This window comes from Platalea leucorodia (genome assembly GCF_965183815.1).
Source record: "Platalea leucorodia genome assembly, chromosome: 4".
Taxonomy (NCBI): Eukaryota; Metazoa; Chordata; class Aves; order Pelecaniformes; family Threskiornithidae; genus Platalea; species Platalea leucorodia.
The window spans coordinates 55,183,378-55,203,456 of record NC_138826.1 but is presented as its reverse complement, the minus strand read 5'-3'; the positions used below and the strand labels follow the sequence as shown (position 1 = coordinate 55,203,456).

Below are 20,079 nucleotides of genomic sequence, written 5' to 3'. Positions count from 1 at the left end.
TACTAATACTACTGAAAACTCTAAGGTAAACCAGACTGCAAAAGCTTCAACTCGTTTTGAGCAGCTCATATCAAACTATAGGCATTGCTGGGCAGTTTATCGCCTGTCGATTTATTTCCTTACTCTGACGCACTTCTCGTTACAGTACCACACTTCTTACCCAAGTCTCAAAAACAAAGAAGGAAACCAGCAAAGTCATTTGCTCCGATGACCGAAGAGAAGACTGAGGATTCGCCACCACCGAAGCCGGGCGCTGCTGGCGATGTCCTTGCTGAACGGCAGCAGGCAGCCCGCGGGGAAGCGCCAGCTGCCTCCGTACGGCTGCACCTTGTGGAGGGAGGGTTACGGGTAGGGAGAGGAGCATCTCGGAAACATCAGCTCGATCTTCGTCTTCACACCAGGGACTAAATTATACTTTTAGTATTGTGTCCAAAACTGATTGGGGGGGGGGGGGGGGGGGGGGCGGGGAGGCCTGGGGAAAATGCAGTCTCACATTTCTGTGTCTTTTTCCTGATTTCCCGTTAAGGAATGAAGAAAGGCCTGAATGTATTTTTTTTTCCCTTTAATTTTTATCATAATCATTTGCTATCTGTTCTCTTTGGTCCCTTGACAAAGTCCATGAAAATCCTCCAGCGTTCAGGCCCGCGAATGCCTCACCCCGGCACGGGGAGAAAGTAAACTCCAAATAAAAAAATAATAAAAAAAAAAAATCAGCGAAAAAAGCTGTTTCGGGGGGGTGCGCGCGGGGTGCCTCGCCCAGCCCCGCGGGAGGGGCGCGCCGCCAGCGGGGGAGGTTTGGCCGCTACCGCGCGCCGTAGGCGGAGCAGCCGCAGCGCCGCCGCCGCCGCCCAGCGAGGAGGCGGCGGCGCGAAACCGCCCCCGTGGGCGAGCGGCGATTTTTTTTCTTTTTTTTTTTTCCTTTTCTTTTCCTTCGCTGCCGGGGCGCTCGGGAGCAGGCGGGGAAATGGCGGCTGCCCCCGGCGTTGCGCGGAGCCGGTTCGTGGTGGTGGGCGGAGGAATCGCAGGGGTCACCTGCGCCGAGAAGGTAAGGGCCGGGCCCCTCTGCCCGCCTCGCGCATGCGCGCGCCCCCAGCCGCCCGAGACCCCCCGCGCGGGGGCGCGAGGCGCTGCCGGGGCGCCATGTCGTCGCGGGGGGCGCGGCGTTGTCCCCGGGGGCCGGCCGCGGCCCACCCCTCCCGGCTCCGGCAGGGGCGCGGCGTTGTTTCAGCCGGTGAGGCCGGGGCTTGGCCCCTGGGCTCCCGGAGGAGGCTCTCCGGCCCTATGGCGGTATCCGGACTTCAGCGGGTCCGGGCCCGGGCCCGTACGCCTTGTCACCGGCCTGCGGGCCCTGTGGAACTGCGTGTGCGCGTTGGACTGGGCCAGCCGTGCGCTGCCTGAAACCGGCCTGCGCGGCTGTGGGGACCGCTCAGGTATTTGTGTTTACTTAGAGGCATAAATGCTTCCAAGGGCAACTTACGAACTTCTGTAGAAACAGTTCGTTAGATTGATATAGTAATTGCATAAATATTCTCATTTATACAGTAATTGCAGAATTCTGTCCTATCCCCCCCCCCCCCCCCGCAATTTTTTACAAATATTTTGTCCCTCAAAAAAATAACCTGAACAAAACTAGCCCCAGGGAAGCAATGCTGCAATATAACAATAGTTATCTGTCTAGAAATATTTCTCAAGAGGTTAAAACTGTCCTGCAGATAACCTGATAAGGGCTTATGATCATAAAAAGAGGATTAAGACTTTGTAACTTGAGAAAGCTGGCACTCTGTATGCTAGTCAAGAGGTCAGAAACTTGAAGGAGCACTGCATGCATTATTCCTGATAACGGATGGTACTGCAGCTAAGGTGAAGGCTGCTATCATGTTCTCCTTTTTATAAAAATATTGCTCTGTTTTTATTGGATCCGTGTTTAGGGCTGTACACCTGCCGAGATTGTCCGATCTCTTCAGCTTTCCATGAGCTCAAGCTCTAAAAATAAATTTGTTTGTTTCTTGGTTTCAAGGTTTTTGGTGGTTTTAAAGTTACAGTAACTGGAGGTAATTTTGTACCTATAGTGTGGAATGAAATGATGTGGATATTAGTTCAGTGAAGAATATTTTATCTGTTAAAACTACAAAGCAGTATGAAGACTGTGTTTCAGATGCATCTATTCTCTGGTGATGGAAGTGATATTTCTGACATGTTGTATAAACCACATGCAAACTAAATTACAAAAAAATATTGATACTGTTCTCCATATTTATGGAATTGGTTTGTTTCTACCATTTATTAGTTTGATTTATTTTTTTCCTTTTATTTGTGGTTAATGTAATTTGTGGGCTCTGGTACTACAGACACTTAAATGCTATATCAGTATGAGTAATCCCTTGAAAGTTGATCAAACTTTTCGTATAATTAAGGTTCTTGTGTAATCTTATGTGCTTGCAAGAATAAGATTTGGGTCAATATTTAATATTTCCAGAGACTTTATGTTTTCCTGGAAGTAATTTAGAATTGTATCTAATTGCTAAGATCCTGTTTCACAATACAGTTATTTCCAATATATATTGGACGTCTGTAATCTTTCAGATTGCTATAAAAGGGACTAAAATTTATTGTTTTCTTGAAAATGCTTTCTGCTGTGTTAGTGCCACAGAGTTCAGGCTTTGTTTTCTTCCAAAGCTCACAGAGAGTGCCATTTACTGCTGTAATTCACACCTCTTTTCTTATGCTCTTTCCGTCACCATTATTTTTTTTTCCTGGAAAACCCAAATCAGATTGTTATGTGATGACAGAGATTTACCTCTTTTTCTCATCTCTTAGTACTGCAGGAAGCACAGTTAGCAATGAGTATTAGTAGTCTTCTAGCATACATTTTAATTCACCAAGTCCATTAAAAGCGGCACTGTATGTTCTAGAAGGATTTCTATGTCATACATCCATAGCTGGGGGCATGCTTTAAATAAAAGAGGAAGATTCAACACAGTTTTTCTCAGTCCTGGTTTTGAGCAAGTACAATTCTGTGGAACGTAGTGGCAATAAACAACTTGTCCATCATATTGCATTTTGGGTATGCATTATATGATGTCTTGTAGTTCAGACTTCTCAGGCAGCTGTCTGAGAACAATCATTGCATCAGGTCTGTCTCAAAAAAAAAATCACATAGCATTAGTTACTTTTTGAGTACATTTTGAAATAGTCTGACAAAATGTCTTAAAAGCTGAATTTGCCTTAAAAGCTTGAGTTAAATTTATTTTCTCTGTCATAAAATGTTTCATATCTTACATAATTTCTGCCTTCCATGCTTACATTGCAACGTTTCCTTCTGGATTGTGATCACTTACACATTTCTATATGAATGGATAAACCTAATATTCTACCTGGCAGATTTCTAATTTTAGTATTTGAAAAGGTGAAGAAATGTAATAACCTTAATAATACTGAATGAAAGTTTCAAACAACCATTAAATCCTAATAAGAGGGCAGGGGTAAGCATCTGAGCCTGTGTAAGTGATGTGAAGTACATGTTGTCAGTCTTAAAATTACAGTGTATATCTGATGATTATTACATAGAATCACAGAATGGTTTGGGTTGGAAGGGACCTTTGAAGATCATCTAGTTCTACCCCCCCTGCCCTGGGCTGGGACATCTTACAGTAGATCAGCCCCATCCAACCTGACCTTGAAGAATTCCAATGATGGGGCATCCACAGCTTCTCTGAGCAACCTGTTCCAGGGTATCACCACCACCAGAGTAAAGAATTTTTTACTTACACCTAATCTGAATCTACCCTCTTTCAGTTTAAAACTGTTAACCCCTTGTCCTGTCACTACAGGCTCTGGTAAAAAGTCTCTCTCTGGCTTTCTTGTAAGCCCCCTTTATATGTTGAAAGGCCACAATAAGGTCTCCCTGGAGCCTTCTCTTCTCCAGGCTGAACAACCCCAGCTCTCTCAGACTGTCCTCATAGGAGAGGTGTTCCAGCCCTCTGACCATTGGCCATGCGCCTACTCTGGACCTGCTCTAACAGGTCCATGTCTGTCTTGCACTGGGGGCCCCAGGCTGGGTGCAGTACTCCAGGTGAGGTTCCTGGACCTGCTGGCCACGCTTCTTTTTATGCAGCCCAGGATACAATTGCCTTTCCGGGCTGCAAGCGCATGTTGACAGCCCTTATGTAATTTCTCATCAACCAGTATCCCCAAGTCCTTCTCTGCAGGGCTGCTCTCAATCCATTCATCCCCCAGTCTGTACTGAAGCTGTTGATTCCCCTGACCCAGGTGCAGGGCTTTGCACTCAGCCTTGTTGAACTTAATGAGGTTCACATGGGCCCACTCCTCAAGCCTGTCAGGCTCCCTCCGGATGGCATCCCTTCCCTCTAGCTAGTCCACTGCACCACTCAGCTTGGTGTTATCTGTAAACTTGCTGAAGGTGTGCTCAATCCCACTATCTGTCATTAACAACGATATTGAGCATGATCACGTGCTTTCCATAGCACTCTGTAGTTTTTCTAAGGCTTATTAGATACAGCTGGGGGCAACTGCTGCAGCACAATATGTTACGTGTCAACTTTTCTTCCTATTGGCTGTCAATAGAAAGCATACAGCTACAGTATGTGTGAAACACATGTTAGGGATTCAGGCTATAAAGTGTGGATTACATGGAGTTTTACATAGCCTCGTTAAATTAATTTGTATTTGCTGAGGATATGACCATGTGAATCTCCCTTAAACCGGCAACAAGGTTTCATGACTTTCACCTTCAGATTACGATGTTAGATTGCTCCTATCTGAGGTACGGGAATATGTGCTGGTCCCTTTATAACTCAGTTGCTCATTTACAACATGGAACGTGCCTCTTGGTGGCTTATAGAACTGTTCTGTTCATCTGTAGAATGCTGGTGACAAGGAGCCCTGGGTTTTGTCTGTACCTCAGAGATGAGTGGTTTGTACTTGACAGAGCTGATTTATTTTCTGTGGCACAGCAACGGGAAATTTAAAATGGGAACTCTTCACTTTGGCTTGGAGCCTGTAAAAGTCTTGTATTGTTTAGTACCACTCTGAAGATGATAATCCATTTATCAGTTTACTAAATGACATTTACAATAGCCAATAGGAATCAGCAGTTCCTCTGTCAAAATGAAATCTGTGAACAATTAGTCACTGCTATGCAATAAAAAAGTACATCCAGCAACTGGGTGTCTCCAGAAATCACATGATCATAGTGTGTTCCTACAGTTGGCCTTTAGAATACTATAAAAATAGTCTTTTGAGTAGTCATTTATACCATGGCTGTAGTTCTTGAAGATATATTTGTGTGTGAATGAATTAAAATCTTGAGTCTCCAAATTCTGTTCATTCCAGTCATTATCATTCTGTAATCTTGTAGTGTTTATCCAATAGGATTCTACAAGACTAAAGTAATGTAGTAACACATATTACTTTTCACCAATAATTTTATTATCTTAAAGTCAAAATCTATTGATGACTCTTACTTATCATGATTTCTGTTTCTTTACAAGCTGGCCGTGGAATTCCCATCAGAAGACATTTTTTTGGTGACAGCTTCTCCAGTTATAAAAGCTGTAACGAATTTCAAACAGGTAGGAGAGACTTAATTTTTCTTATGGTAAGACCTCTTCAGAAGTTTGTATATGTACAGATAATTTAGTACCTAATCCTGAAAATGCTTATGATTTTGAACTTTTTTTTGCATTAGTGTGACTACAGTGCTAAGTGTTGGTAGGACTGATGGGATATTTTATAGTGATTCATGATCGTTAGTAATTGGTGAGTATATTCACAACATTCGAGCAAAGGTTAAACTGGGTACTTACGTGGTTAAGTATTTTCTAAGTTACTGAAGCTTTATTTCACTGCTTTGTTAGTGGGTATGCTCCGTTTTAAGCACTGAAATGGTATCTTCGGAATAAATTACTTGAGAAACTTAGTCTTGCTGTTGGTTCTCATATATAGTAGTGTGTTTGAATTTTGGGCAGAAACAGACTTCTGACAAGTAACAAAAAAGGGATAGCCGTCTGTGAAATTGCCTTCAGCTTTATCTACATCTCCAGCAGCTGGTGATTCAATGACCTCCTTCCTGCTCGTTTGAAAAAAGAAAATAAAATCCATACATGAGTTCAGATTTCTGGCTAGTGGGTTCATTAAGCTAGTTTTGCAGAAGTACTCAGATGTGGGAAAGCACTGCTCTTTTTCCCGCTCTGAGGGAACTTCAAGCTCTACCATAGGGCATTGAAAGAGTTGGAGACTGGATTGCACAGAACTCGGGATGCAAAGCTGCCAGCCAGTAAGAAGTTAGGTTTTACCTAAAGGGAAAGTTAGGTTTTACCTCAGGGAAAGTTACGACACTTCGAGCTGGGCTTCCACTTGGCATTTATATTCATGACGCTTTCTGAAACGTGGTATCTAACAGGAGAGGCATATCTCATGGCAGGTAAAGGAAGACCACTCTGTGGTTTATCTGACGGCGCGGTTTTAGCATAATTCTTACTGGTGTATGAATGCCTGATTCAAATCATTACAGGGGGAAAATAAAGCATAGAGAGACTTGAATAGCAGTTCTTTGCATTGAGTGGCTGTAATTGGCTATCAGCATCTCTTCCTTTTCACACTGTGGTTTTTGTCCGGGGCTAATGGGGTGCTCAGAACACAGCTGAGAGACTGAGAGCTTGGATGTGAGACTGGTAGAGTAACATCCAACTAAAGAATATCTTCTGAGTTTGAGAGCGCTGACAGTAGGGTCATGAGTATCCAGGAAAGACACACATTGCGGAAAAGTCAAGTCTGTAATTCACATTAGCAGAAGCTCCGGTATCTGAAGAATAAGGGAATAGCTAAACAGTATTTGAAGGCAGCATCTCTAAGTTTTGGACATGCGCATCTTAATTTCTCTGAATTGCAAGCATGGTGTGGCTTCTGGTTCCTAGCTGTGTTCCAGACTCTTTGAATATTCTATGAAGTAGAAGGCCTGGAGGTTCCCATGCAGCTGCTCACTTCTGGAAGAAACCCCAAATCAAGATAACTTACTTGAATGTTTTCTGAGTTCTGGTTTGCCTGTTTGGGGTTTGGTTTTGGTGTCTGTGTGTTGTTGTGTCCCGTGTCGTGCCCCGTCCCCCCCGCCCCCAAATCTCTGAAATAGTGATAGTGAGTACAGATGAGATGCTGAGTAAATGCTTTGAGGTGGTCTTGAATCTATTTTGCCTAAACACTTGTCTTATACATCCTGCTTACAAGCTGAACAACAGTAAGCACTTTTCCTGACATAAAGGCCAACTACCTGCAACAAGAGTTTTTTGAATCATTAGGTTTTTGAAGAAAATGTCACCAGTTTTGTTTTGTTGTTGTTTTTTTTAAATAGAAGAAAAATACTTATTCCAGACAAAAGTGTGTTTCCATAATTCTCTAAGCTATTTAACCAAATTTTTTTTCCCAAAGTACCAAGGAGAGGAAGATGCTTACATGGGGGAACACCGTTGAGTTATTTTATTAAAATTATAACAAACAGAAAAACAGGGTCTTAACACTGCATCAGGTAAGTTAAAAAGCAGTGTTGTCAAGTCTGATAATATAGTCTATATATGGAATAAAACATAATAGCAGTTAGAGCAGCTGTCAGGGTTCTCCATTTTTGCTTAACCTCTAGCTTCAGAATTAAAATTCTCTGTGATACTATGACTCCTTACCAGGAATAGGCATGAAAAGATTCTGTATATAAAAAGGAACTTCTAGCAGTAACATGATAACATTTTTTGAGACAGTATGGGCTTTATGTTGTGACTTCTTTACTGGAAGTGAACAGAACACATTTTGTTACAAGCTTTAGAAAAAGAAATGGATAAATGATCCATATTTTTAAATACCTCTCTTCTTCCTACAGGTCTCCAAAACACTTGAGGAATTTGATGTAGAAGAGCAACCAAGTTCTATGTTAGAAAAACGATATCCCAATATTAAAGTTATACAGTCTGGAGTAAAACAATTGAAAAGTGATGAACATGTAAGTTAATGTTTTCTCTTTTATGTGGTTTTTCAAATTATTTAGGAAAAAAAAAATCTAAGAAACAGGTGACTATTTTGGGCATGAAATTCTCTTGAAGAACATTCTGGTTATTTAAGTGTTAAGTTGCCAAAATTCCAAGAAAATACTTCCTAATTTCAATTTCACTTATCACTTACACTGTTGTTCAAGTAGAAATATATGCAGGGGACATAAATGTTGATCAAAAATTACTTGTTAATTAAGAAACTGTATGTTTTAGATTTAAATCTTTGACTCATTACAGATATTGCATTGAATACCTGATTGGAACAGCAGGGAAACCAGTCAATGCAACCAATACTGTATATCAACATAGGTGTCAAAATTTCTGTAACCATTAATTGGAGAGATCTCTGATTCCCGGATTACTGCTTGTCGCTACAGAGAGCAAAATATTAACAACTTTATGATTAAAAAAACCTAGTAATTGTTGAAAGAACCATCATTTCCAGCTTTTCTTCTTTCTTTTTAGCAGGAAATATGTTGCAAGTATGAGCAGTGTAGAGCACATACAGATCCTTTTTAGCGTCCGTGTCAGCTTGACGTTATTTTTCACTTCAGCATTTATTGGGAACTCACATTCGTATCCAAAACTGGTTTTGCTCATTTTAAGTCACAGAGATACGATTCCAGTTAGATTATAATTCTGCTAATATTCTGACTCGAATTACATTCTGTTATCATTATTATAATGTTGTTCTAGTTTAGGTATGTCTCTGTGAACATGGATATTTCACGTGTATGGATTTGGAGGATCTTTTGCCTCTGTTTTCCGAAAACCTGTAAAAACTCTTTATGCAAAACCACTGTAAACTATTTAGCTTATAGTTTGGAAAACAACAAAGGTCATAAAATGTTAAAATATAAGTATTGCTTGTTGCAGAATGATGTAGCTTGTTTAGTGCCTGCCGATTTTCTTTACCAAAGAACAGAATTTGCGGTCTTTCTAAACTGTATTCTAGCCTGTGCCTAGTTAAGTTAACAGAGGTCTACTGTTGTTGAAATGTTTTGAATGAGATTCTTAATTGCTAATATACGGTAGTGCATAGGTCTACAGCTGTTACTGGGCGGGGGGGCACATTGTCAGGTAGAAGACCGATTCTTTTAGCAGAGATAGTGAGTACAGAGTGCCACCAAGTGGTAATCTTTATATTTCATCTTTCTTTGGGTGCACTGTGTACACTTTCCATTTTACCCATCATATAATGTCATATATTTAGGCTTGTAAGTCCGTGGTGAGTGTAATGCAAATAAATGACACACAGTCAATGAGAGTATGAAGGCTTGCTCTTTAAGACGCCAGTTACGGCTTTTAATATCTACAAAACACTATAACATTAAGGAAAAAAAAGCTGATGTTCTCTTAATGTCTCCAATTGTTTTTTCTTTTATCTTAATTTTTAACAGAAAATTTTCACTGAGGATGGGAAAGAATATATGTATGAAAAACTTTGCTTGTGTGCTGGAGCAAAACCAAAATTAATTTCTGAAGGAAACCCATATGTGTTAGGAATCCGGGATACTGACAGTGCGCAGGTAAATGTGTTTTGGACTTACAAATGTGTAATGTATTCTTACTTCTGATGCAAAATACTAAAAATGATTGCAGAGTGAAATGGAGATGCATAAGATGATATTTGTTATTATATATCCTTAAATAGGAACACTTTCAGTAGCAGAGGAAATAGCCTTAAATACCATTAAATAAATTAATTAGTCACTAAATTTAAGTTTATAGATAGCTTATAGACAATATTTCTAACATGATAATCTAGAATAAATTATATTCTTTTACCCTCCGGGCAGAGGCCAATCTGAAAATGCAAACAGAGCGCAGGCTCCAGTAGGAAGTTCCCTGAGAAGGTGTATCTGGTGCACAGTATGAAGGGCTACTTCTTACAGTGAAAAGCTACTGAAGGATGCTTTTTTCTAGTTCTACTGTTGCCTGTCCTCACTGTACTGAAAAAGAGTTACAGATACAGTCACAGAGGTGGAAAAGTTTTCACATGAGGAATGACTTAATAGACTAAAACTTCAGCTTGGAAGTAGAAAGTGAGGTTTCACTGCTATGGGTCTTTAGAATTAGAGGAGGCAGGGTGAAAGTGAACACTGCTTCTCCATAACATAAGGGCTGTAATTCATCAAATGAAGTTTGATGTTGAGAATAAAACGGGAGTTGATTTTCCAAGCAAACTGAAGTGAAACTATGAAATAGTTGTTGTTTGTTTTGAATATTGAAACTTTACCCGAGTTTAAAAAAAGAAAGAGAAGAAGAGGGAAGAAAAAACACACAAGAAAAGACAGCCCTTGAGAAATTTATCTTGTCTGAATTGAAGGGAAAGATGCCACCTGAGTGGCACCAGTGGTGTCTGGAACCTGTGAGGGTGTTCCCGGATAGTATTGTCATGTGCTTGTCATCTTCTGATGGTCTTCCCTGTGCATCCACTGTTGGCCACTGTGGGAGACAGTAGACTGGGCTGTCATTTGTCAAAACTGATGTTGAACTTTGAATGAGACTGAAATGCTTGTTTCTGTTTCTTGGTTTGTTTGGTTTTGGTTTGTTTGTTTGGTTTTTTTAATGGTGACTGGTTGCATTCATTAGTCCCCTTTGATACGACTTCAGTATCCTCTGCAGGGTTTAAAGGACTGCAGTTTTCATGGTCTTTTACTTTTACACTTTAGGTTCTCTGATACAATTAGTCGGGTAAACTGGAAGCATGGATGAACACGTTTTTGTGTAATTGCAATAGTTGGTCTGACAGTCGTGATTCTTGATTTGTTTGAAAGAAAATACTTGAAGTGGTTATATTATCTAAAAAAAAACCTGTCTGGGCTATATATTTTTTTTAATTTCTCTCACCACTAAGATGGATTTGGAGACTTGTTTCCTTCTGAAAGTTTTTTGCACAAATAAAATTGGCTCTGATTTGCTCCAAATTATTTTTTAGATTCCTGATTTTTTATCAGGAATTTTTAAATTCCTAAATTTCTGTATCTTTGCCTTTTTAATGTTATGCAAATTACTGTGAAAGTTATGCAAGTTGTGATAAAACTGCATTAATAGATACCACAATGCTAATGGTCGCTAGGACAGAGAAAAATCTCCTGGATTCTATTAAGGGCTCTGACAAATTGGCTTAAATGTAATTATTTAACTTCTCTTGTCTCAATTTGAGACTTGTAAGGCTGAATCAATAACTTCATCCTTTAATATGACAGAACACACAAGTTTCATTAGCTTCTGTAACAGATCTTAGCATAAGAAAATGTGTATCAGTAGTCTGAGAAAATCAAAATGAGAAGACTAAGAGAGCAAGAAAATATTGAAGAGGATGTAATTGATCAGTATGAGGGAACGTGTGACCTAAGTTGTAATTGACTTTTTTTTCTTTCTTAATGCAGGCTTTTCAGAAGAATTTGGCTCAATCTGAGAGAATAGTAGTGGTAGGAAATGGTGGGATTGCACTTGAATTAGTGTAAGTAAACGACTAAATTTTAAAGATACGTATGCAAATAAAATCTTTAACAATGCTATGTTAAAGCCAGTGTGCGAGAGTTTGGGAGAAAGTTGACTTATAAAATTGTAGCTCTTAAAGCCTTTAGTAGCAAAATTTACTAAAATAACTTTTTCACAGTATAGTGGCACTTACTGTCACATAAAATTCAGCAAGCTTTAGAAGACGCTTTGACACATACGTATCAAGAATATACAGCATTTTTCTGATTTGGCACTAACAGATTTCTGCTAAGACTGTTAAGGGCCATATTTAAGTTATAAAACTTGACTGACTTCTGGAGACAGAAGATGTAACACGAATAGAGAGGCAGCTTATCTTGCACCCAGCCTAATAATCAATTAAAGTTGATAGAGCTTTTGAAGTGTCTGACATGGCCTTTGTCACAGGTAGGATATTGAACTGTGTGGTCCTGCAGTCTGCTAGATTACAGAAACATCTGTAGTACACAATTATATGGTCTTGTTTTGTGTGGGAATCACTTTTTCACTTTCACTAGGTTGTCCTCTGCATGTCTCTACCAGTTCGTGTTCCAGGTAGTACAAAGAAGATCCAAATGCCAGTTCTTAGCAGTGGGCAGTCTGGCAAAAATGCACTTTTTTTTTTTTCATCATGGGGAACAGGAAATACTAAGTATTATTATAAATTTGATCTAAGTCCCCTCACCCCCCACCCTGGTTCAGTTGAAGTTGTGCTGGTGAGAAAGTATGACTGTCAACTTAGAGATTCCCCCAACCCCAATGTGTTCCTTGTGTAAATATTTAGAAGCAGTAGTGGATTTGATAGGCTTAAAAGTCTTGGATCCCTTATTTCTAGCTTCTGGAATGAAAGCTGGCATGCTTCTAGTTGTGTTGCTAAGAGTCAGATCCCTTTCAGGTAGTCTGTCACTTTATCCACTGTTTAAATGTCCACAGGTATGAAATTCAAGGCTGCGAAGTAATCTGGGCTATCAAAGACAAAGCCATTGGGAACACTTTTTTTGATGCAGGAGCAGCTGAATTTCTCATTCCAAAGCTAACTGCTGAAAAACGGGAGACTCCAATTGAATGTAAAAGAACCAAGTATACAACCGAAGGTATGGTGTTTTAGTTTCCTAACACTGCAGCAGCATCATTTAATATTAAAGATAGTCCTAAGATCAGTTAATTTAGGCCATAAATAAGGTTGACTGTTATCATCAATGGCATTTCCTTCTTAAAAAAAAAAAAAAGTTAAAAAGTGATATAAAAACCCATCCAGAATTGATGTAGACACATGGCAGCATGTAATAGTTACCTAAAAACTGTAAAAAATGTGCTTATCTTTATAGCTGTGCCAAGTTTACATTTCATTTCCTGTATTCCACCTGCTGAAGAACCTGTTCTATTTTCTGTAATATTTTAATGTTTTTCTGAATTATGTCAGCATTATGTAGGAAGGAGCTCTCCCATGATAAGCTATTGGAGGACCAGATGAAACTTCACAGAACGTTCTTACAGATGCAGTGAAGCTGCAGTCTTAATCACAACAGTTAACTAGAACTGCATGAACAAACATTAGACAAACATATATATGACCGAAATAACAACAAAAAGAAGAGCGTGGTTCTAGACTTCAGGTTGGAAGAATAAATGGTAAAAGAGTCAGCCTAAACATCACAAAATGGCACCACGGTTCTTCAAATGTATCGTGGTGTGTCAGAATTCGCACTTCCGTGCAACGGAGGGGACGGTGCACATTTGCTAGCAGATGGACGTCAATTTAAATGTTAGCATGGATATTAAGCACCTAAGTCTACCATGGGTCTCCAGAACCTGGTAGTGTTGGGGCTCAGTCTCCGTGCAGGCACTTGACAGTGGCATGGTTGTTTCGGAGATGAGTGAAGTAATGAAAGGCATAAAGTTGAAAGGTGTTAAAAATAATTGGCTTGGAGTTTGATTTGTCTGCAGATTAATGGGTTTTGAGACATTACACATTTTTGTCTTCCTTCCTGGCAGCCAGATCATATATCTTTTAATTGAGAATCCTTGTTCTGAATTCTGCAGGCAATAAAGTATGCACGCTAAATCCGATATTCTCCGTCTCTTTCCTTCAGGAAGTGAGGAAAAAGAAAGACCTATAGCAGCATCTGACAAACTGGGCAGTGCCTTAGGCCCCGATTGGCATGAGGGCTTATGTCTTAAAGGGACTAAGGAGGTATGGTCACACTCTTGCTTACACATTTGTTTGAATGTTACTTTAAGTGGGTAAGGATGACAGAATGTGAAATGTCACATTCAGGATTATTAGAAAAATAAACCCAAAAACGTGTTTGAACTGGTTCTCCTGTTCTGTCAGAATTAAACAGGAAAACATGTTAACACAAATAAAATAATTTTCTGCTTGAAGAAGGTGGCTGATCAGATCCGCTGGCATAGTTTTAGCGGTTTGCTCTTCAGATTGAAACATAAATGTTGGTTTGCATGTTTTTGTAGGACTGGTGTCCAGTGGTGGAACCAGAAGCAGTGGTTCCTCTATTGTCCTGATTTTATCTGCCATACGTACGTTTTCTTATGTGAAAAATAGGATTTGTGCAGAGGTACAGGGAACATCCGTCAGTCTCCTGTCACAGAAGATAATGAAATGCAAAATCAGTAGTGGACATGAGCGTTGTGAAGAGTTTCACATTTGAAATAAAGTAAAAATCCTCACATTTCATAGTTCTTTATCAGGTTGTTATTCATTAATTTCTTAGCTGTTAGGTGTTTGCATCTGTTACTCATTTGAAAACAAAAGCCTTTCAAAGGCCATCAGCGATAGATTCTACAGCAATGGCTTTACAATACCAACTGAAGGATGCTTAGGATACTCAGCAGAGTAATCAGTGGTATTTTGGCTGTTGAAGGCTGTGGAAATGTGTTTGTGTAGTGGAGAATAAATCCGTTCAAGGCCTGCCTGAATCCACAAAACTGTTCAGAGAAACAGGTAACTTTCCAGCTTCTGTCTCGAGCTCAAAATAGGAGTTAGTGGTTGAAACATGGGTTGATGGAACAGGATATATTTTCTTTTTACACCATTTAGGACATAAGCTTATTATTGTTACCAGAATTTAATTTATGATAGAAAAAATAAAGGATTTGAAATACTGAAAGATAGAAAAGATGAATTTACTTTTTTTCTGTTCTGATGAGTTCTGAATTCTCTTCTGTAAACTCAGGGGAACTTGAATATGTTTTCTGGCATGCCAGAAAAATCTAAATTGTCATGAAATTTCAAGGAACATCAGATACCTGCTGAAAAGGCAGGTAAACTGCCATTTGCTATGGTTAGATCTGTGCCAAAAAAGGAAAAAGCGTGGGAACTCAGCTAATGTGTCATGCTTTAGGATGGGATAGATGTTGTTTTTTGGTTTGTGGGTTTTTTTGTTTTTTTTTTTTTTTTTTCCCCAGTTTAGTAACATGTGAATTTAGATGAAGGTACACTTCCTATTAAAAATATTGTTATTGTTAATCATTATGTTCACCATTTTGTCAATCTTTCTTTAGTTTTCTCATAAAGTACATATTGAAATACTATGTGAAGTAAAGAAAATACATTTACAGCAAGAATTTATACAACTGCAACGGACTTCTTTGACTTTTCCTAAGGAAGAGAAAAATGTAGAACCAGATGAGGGTAGGTGCCAGTGCTGATTAGAAGTAACGTGTTGAAGATAAAGCAGTGCTGGAGCATGTTTCGTCTTGTTTGTTGTTTTAGAGCAAATACAGATTTGGAAAAAATATCCTTTGTTTCTATAAATTAAATGGAGCTCTAGCAATAGTAGTTGAGAATTTGATTTATGGGCTACAATTGAATTACAAAACGTTATGGGTCAGACTCTTTTTCCACAAAGTCACCTAAATCCTGTATGCAGAATATTCCCTCCTTGTCACAGTCCAATAAAGTCATACATCAATAGTGGAGTTAAAAAAGAAGTAAAAAAACCCCAGAAGCATTTAGTGTCAAAACTGATGTAGTCCTTCAAAGAAAGTAGAAGAAAATATCACTTGTTTCATGCATAATTCAATCTATAAATTCCACTGAATGAAAATTCATATTTAAAATACTATTTTAATAGCCAGTTACTTTCAGCATAAGATTCTAGAAAGTCAAATCTCTGACGTTCTTTTTGCTTTTGAGGCATTTCCTGTGCATCTGTAAATTTATATGCAAATATTTGGCAATTGCATACTCCAGAGAACATCCCGTGGGTCTGAAGCAGTGGCAGGACACAGTATTTTCCCCCTACAAATGAGGGCTTTGATTTAGGAAAATTCCAGAGAAAGTTAATAGTAGGACTTGGAGCTAAGCTCCAAAATCTGATTTTTCTAGTCCTGAGTGAAGGTAAGAAATGCTATAGGTAATCTCTGGTTTTTGGGGGGGGGGGGGTGGGGGGTGGAGTGTGGGGGTGTATTTTATTTTATTTTTTCCCTACCTAATCAATTAGAGATCTCAAAAGATTATTTTTTCTTCTTTTTATTTCATGTCTTGTTATAAGACATCATTAATAAAATAACTTCTGTTGGTTACATTCTTAGGGCAAAATTTTCCCCTTTTTCAGTGCTATGGCCTGTATATGTGGAATTAACTAATGGAAAAATTTATGGATGCAATTTCATTGTCAGTGCAACTGGAGTTGTGCCAAATGTTAAACCATTTCTTGATGGCAATAATGTAAGTATACCGATTTCTTTTTGAAGTTTAAGCTGTTTTTTTAAAGTAAGGTGAAATAAGCTCTTTCAGCTGGTTATGCTTCTGACATAAACATTGATAAAGGTTTTGAATGTTGTACAGCATTTCAGAATAAGGCAGGTATGTTGATACTGGAAATACCCAACATGATAAAAATTAATTTCATTAATTTCATTACTATTCTTGGCTTATTGTATTGCTACTCATGGTTATGTACTGATACGCAGTATATATACAATATACGCTGTTAAGCCTATACAAAGAGAGAAAAACATTTGTATAATTGGTTAACGTGGCAAAAATTTAGAATAATTTTTGTGTTAATTCTGTACCATTTTCTTATCTTACAAATCTTAACATTTTCTCCTGGCAAGAAAGCAGTAATTTCCAATAATTTTCATCTAGAAAACCGAGCTCATGGGTGAGCTCAAAAAGGTGCTCATATTCACGGAGGGAAGTCACACTTTGAATCAGCATCTGACCATGGATGATGATTACGGAGTTCATAGCTGCCGTGTGAATTTTCAGGCCTTGAAATCATTCTGTCCTCACGTTGGGTGTCAGGTTTAGCCCCGGCCGGCAGCTCAGCACCACTCAGCAGCTCGCTCACTCCCCCACTGGGATGAGGGAGAAAGTTGGAAGGGTAAAAGTGAGAAAACTCAGGGATTGAGATAAAGACAATTTAAGCAAAGTGAAAGCTTTGCGCACAAAGCAAAACAAGGAATTCATTCACCGCTTCCCATCGGCAGGCAGGCGTTCAGCCGCCCCCAGGAAAGCAGGGCTCCATCACGCGTTAGGGTTACTTGGGAAGACAAGCACCATAATTACGGATGTCCCCCCTTCCCCCTCCTGCTGCAGAGCACAGCATCCTGTGGCTTGGGGCATCCCTTGGGTCAGCGGGGGTCAGCTGCCCCGGCTGAGTCCCCTCCCAACTTCTTGTGCGCCCCCAGCCTTACCGCTGGCAGGGCAGCGTGAGAAACAAGAAAGGCCTTGATGCTGTCTTAAGTGCTGCTCAGCCACAACTAAAACATCCCTGTGTTATCAGAACAGTTTTTGTCACAAACCCAAAACAGCCCCCTACAAGCTACTGTGAGGAAAATTAACTGTCCCAGCCAAAACCAGTATGTGAGGGTATTTGGCGTTTTGCAGTTCCTTCTGATTAGGAAGTAAAACACCATCCTCTGAATAAAGCAGAAGAAAATTATGAAAATGTACATCTGATGTTGAGCCACGAAATATTTCAAGGCCTGCTTTACAAAGTTAGATTAGGCGTTAAGTATTTGCAAATGGCGTTTTCTGGCCTTGGCAAAAATACAAAATGAACTAAGACTCAGTGTCCCTGTAACATAGGTAGTGTGACTTGAAATTTGGCAAGCTCTGTTACATCCCTGCCTAGGGATCAGTAATATTTTAAAAACCAATGCTGTGTTCTAGAAACGATGCTTAATGCTTTGTATCTTACCACAGAGGTCTTGCCACTTTCAGATAGTCTCATGTTAAATAATTTTATTCAGTATGTAATGCTATTCTGAGCTTCTTTTAATACATAGTTTGAGATATTTTAAAGGATATGTGAAGGTCACTTGTAAAATGCAACACCGATCTGTTCTTAAACCTGGTGAGAAAAGAACGCAGAGATTGCTAGGAAATTCTACTTCTGTAGGGTAATTTTGTCTTTGCTTATTTGAAGCCTCCTAGGTTTGATAAGATTCAGGGTAAATTCTGCAGGTCCAGGGTTGCATTATAATATGGGGAAGTAATACTTTTATATGTGGACAGTTGTGAAAAATACTTCATTATGGCACTCTTTGGGGGATCTGTTTTCTTCCCTTGAAGATGGAGGAGTCTTGAGATTGTGAGGTTTGAACGCCGTGTTTCTCTTGCGGTTATCAGTCTTTTTGAATTGAGTCAGATGGGAGAATAGCCATAAACTGTTTACACTGAATGACCTTGTTCTCTGTTGCTATGTGGCATCCAGAAGAGCATCTTACTGGGTTCCTGTAGTATTTATTCATATAATTTTATATCTTCAAATGTTTTGGTTAAGCAGAATAGTGAATTTACTGAAATTTTTGTAGGAGTCTGCCATTAAAAAGTAACAAATGAGATGACCGCTTAACATGGATGAAGTTGAATTACTTAGTTTAAATGATTATTTTTCTTACTGCTGATCTGTGCACATACTTTAGTTTGCTGTAGGTGAAGATGGAGGTCTTAAAGTAGATAAACACATGCACACATCCCTGCCAGATATATATGCAGCTGGAGATATCTGCACGGCGTCGTGGGAACCTAGTCCAGTGTGGCATCAGGTAAGTCAAATCATACGGTTGTGCGCTCAGCAGCAGTCTAATCTACAAAGTAAATGACACACTATTACACAGATGGGAGAAAAGAAAGTTTAATTGAAGCGGAAACCGGTGAACAAGTAGATAATCCTGGGTGTCTCGACGACAGATAATTTCATGTATGTGGCTGAAAGCCAGGCTGTTCAGCCTGAGTATAATGAAAATACCTAGCGTGCATTGATGAAACAGCGAGCGTTGCTCATTGCACAGGGATGCATATCTGTGTGTGTAAATCTTTTTAATTTTTTTTTCAGATGAGACTGTGGACGCAAGCTAGGCAGATGGGGTGGTATGCAGCAAAATGCATGGCAGCGGATACTGTAGGGGAATCTATTGATCTGGATTTCAGCTTTGAACTATTTGCTCACGTTACAAAATTTTTCAATTACAAGGTAAAGTAAATACAGTCTAATAGTCTTGAACCGCTGAGTAACGCACATATCGCTTGCTTATATTCACTTGCCAACACTGAGCAGATGCTTTAATATTGACAAAACTGTTTTCTGTATATAATAATTAATCTTACATTTAGATTTTCTCTATTCACGCTAACTTGGAATGCTGAACCTGAAGAGGGCAAAATCTTTACAGACATATTACAAATTTTAATTGGTGAATGACAACTGATCTACTTGCATCTCTGTATATATTCCATTTCATTAGGTTTCTTTCATGGATAAATTCAACACGGTTCAGCGTGGTGACTGGTTCATTATTGGTTTGTGTATGATATTTCAAGGTGAAAAATCTTTAATTCTGTTGTGGGTTTGAAAGCCAATGAAGGGGGGAGGTTCCCTAGGGACAAATATTTCCCTATTTGCATGAGTCATTTGAAGCATAGAACTGTTAGCAGCAGAAATACTAAAAGCCGCTGCGGTGACCTTATGAGTGCTTTTTCTTTTTCCTCCTGTTAGGTGGTGGTTTTGGGAAAATACAATGCTCAAGGCTTGGGTTTAGACCACGAACTGATGCTGAGATGTACCAAGGGACAAGAGTATGTTAAAGTAGTGATGCAGAATGGCCGAATGATGGGAGCTGTGCTGATTGGTGAAACGGACTTGGAAGAAACGTTCGAAAACTTAATTTTAAATCAAATGGATCTTTCAGCCTATGGTGAAGATCTCCTGAATCCAGATATCGATATAGAAGATTATTTTGATTGAAGAAAACCCCATTTCCATTTTTATATAAAGTTTTGACACCGAGTAATATGTCTTATAAAGCTGTTTTCTCAGGATTACCAGGAATGAGGGATAAATGCAATTCCTTATTAAGATTTTCTATTGATCTTGTCAAAATGCTGACCGGCAAATTAAATTAATCTGTGTAGAAATGTAGCAACAATAGCAAGTGGATTAGTGTTGGCAAAGAGTTTTTGTCTAGATTAGATGAGCGTATGAGAACAGGGCTATAACAGTCTTAAAAAGTGGGCTTCACTGTGCTGTTAAGATCGCGCTGCAGTCACTTGAACGCAAGGTAG

The 20,079-nt window shown here is 39.3% G+C and overlaps 1 protein-coding gene across 1 annotated transcript; it reads left to right on the top strand.

Moving 5' to 3' along the window:
* The first annotated feature begins 851 nt into the window (after positions 1 to 851).
* On the top strand, positions 852 to 20,054 carry PYROXD1 (pyridine nucleotide-disulphide oxidoreductase domain 1). The gene is given in 13 exon segments (XM_082309045.1): positions 852 to 1,045; positions 5,511 to 5,591; positions 7,886 to 8,005; positions 9,455 to 9,583; positions 11,450 to 11,523; positions 12,477 to 12,637; positions 13,637 to 13,737; positions 15,066 to 15,195; positions 16,098 to 16,109; positions 16,112 to 16,233; positions 18,441 to 18,563; positions 18,854 to 18,991; positions 19,514 to 20,054. Coding segments are annotated over 13 exon segments (1,521 nt in total). The 5' UTR covers positions 852 to 964; the 3' UTR covers positions 19,763 to 20,054.
* The last annotated feature ends 25 nt before the right edge of the window (positions 20,055 to 20,079 follow it).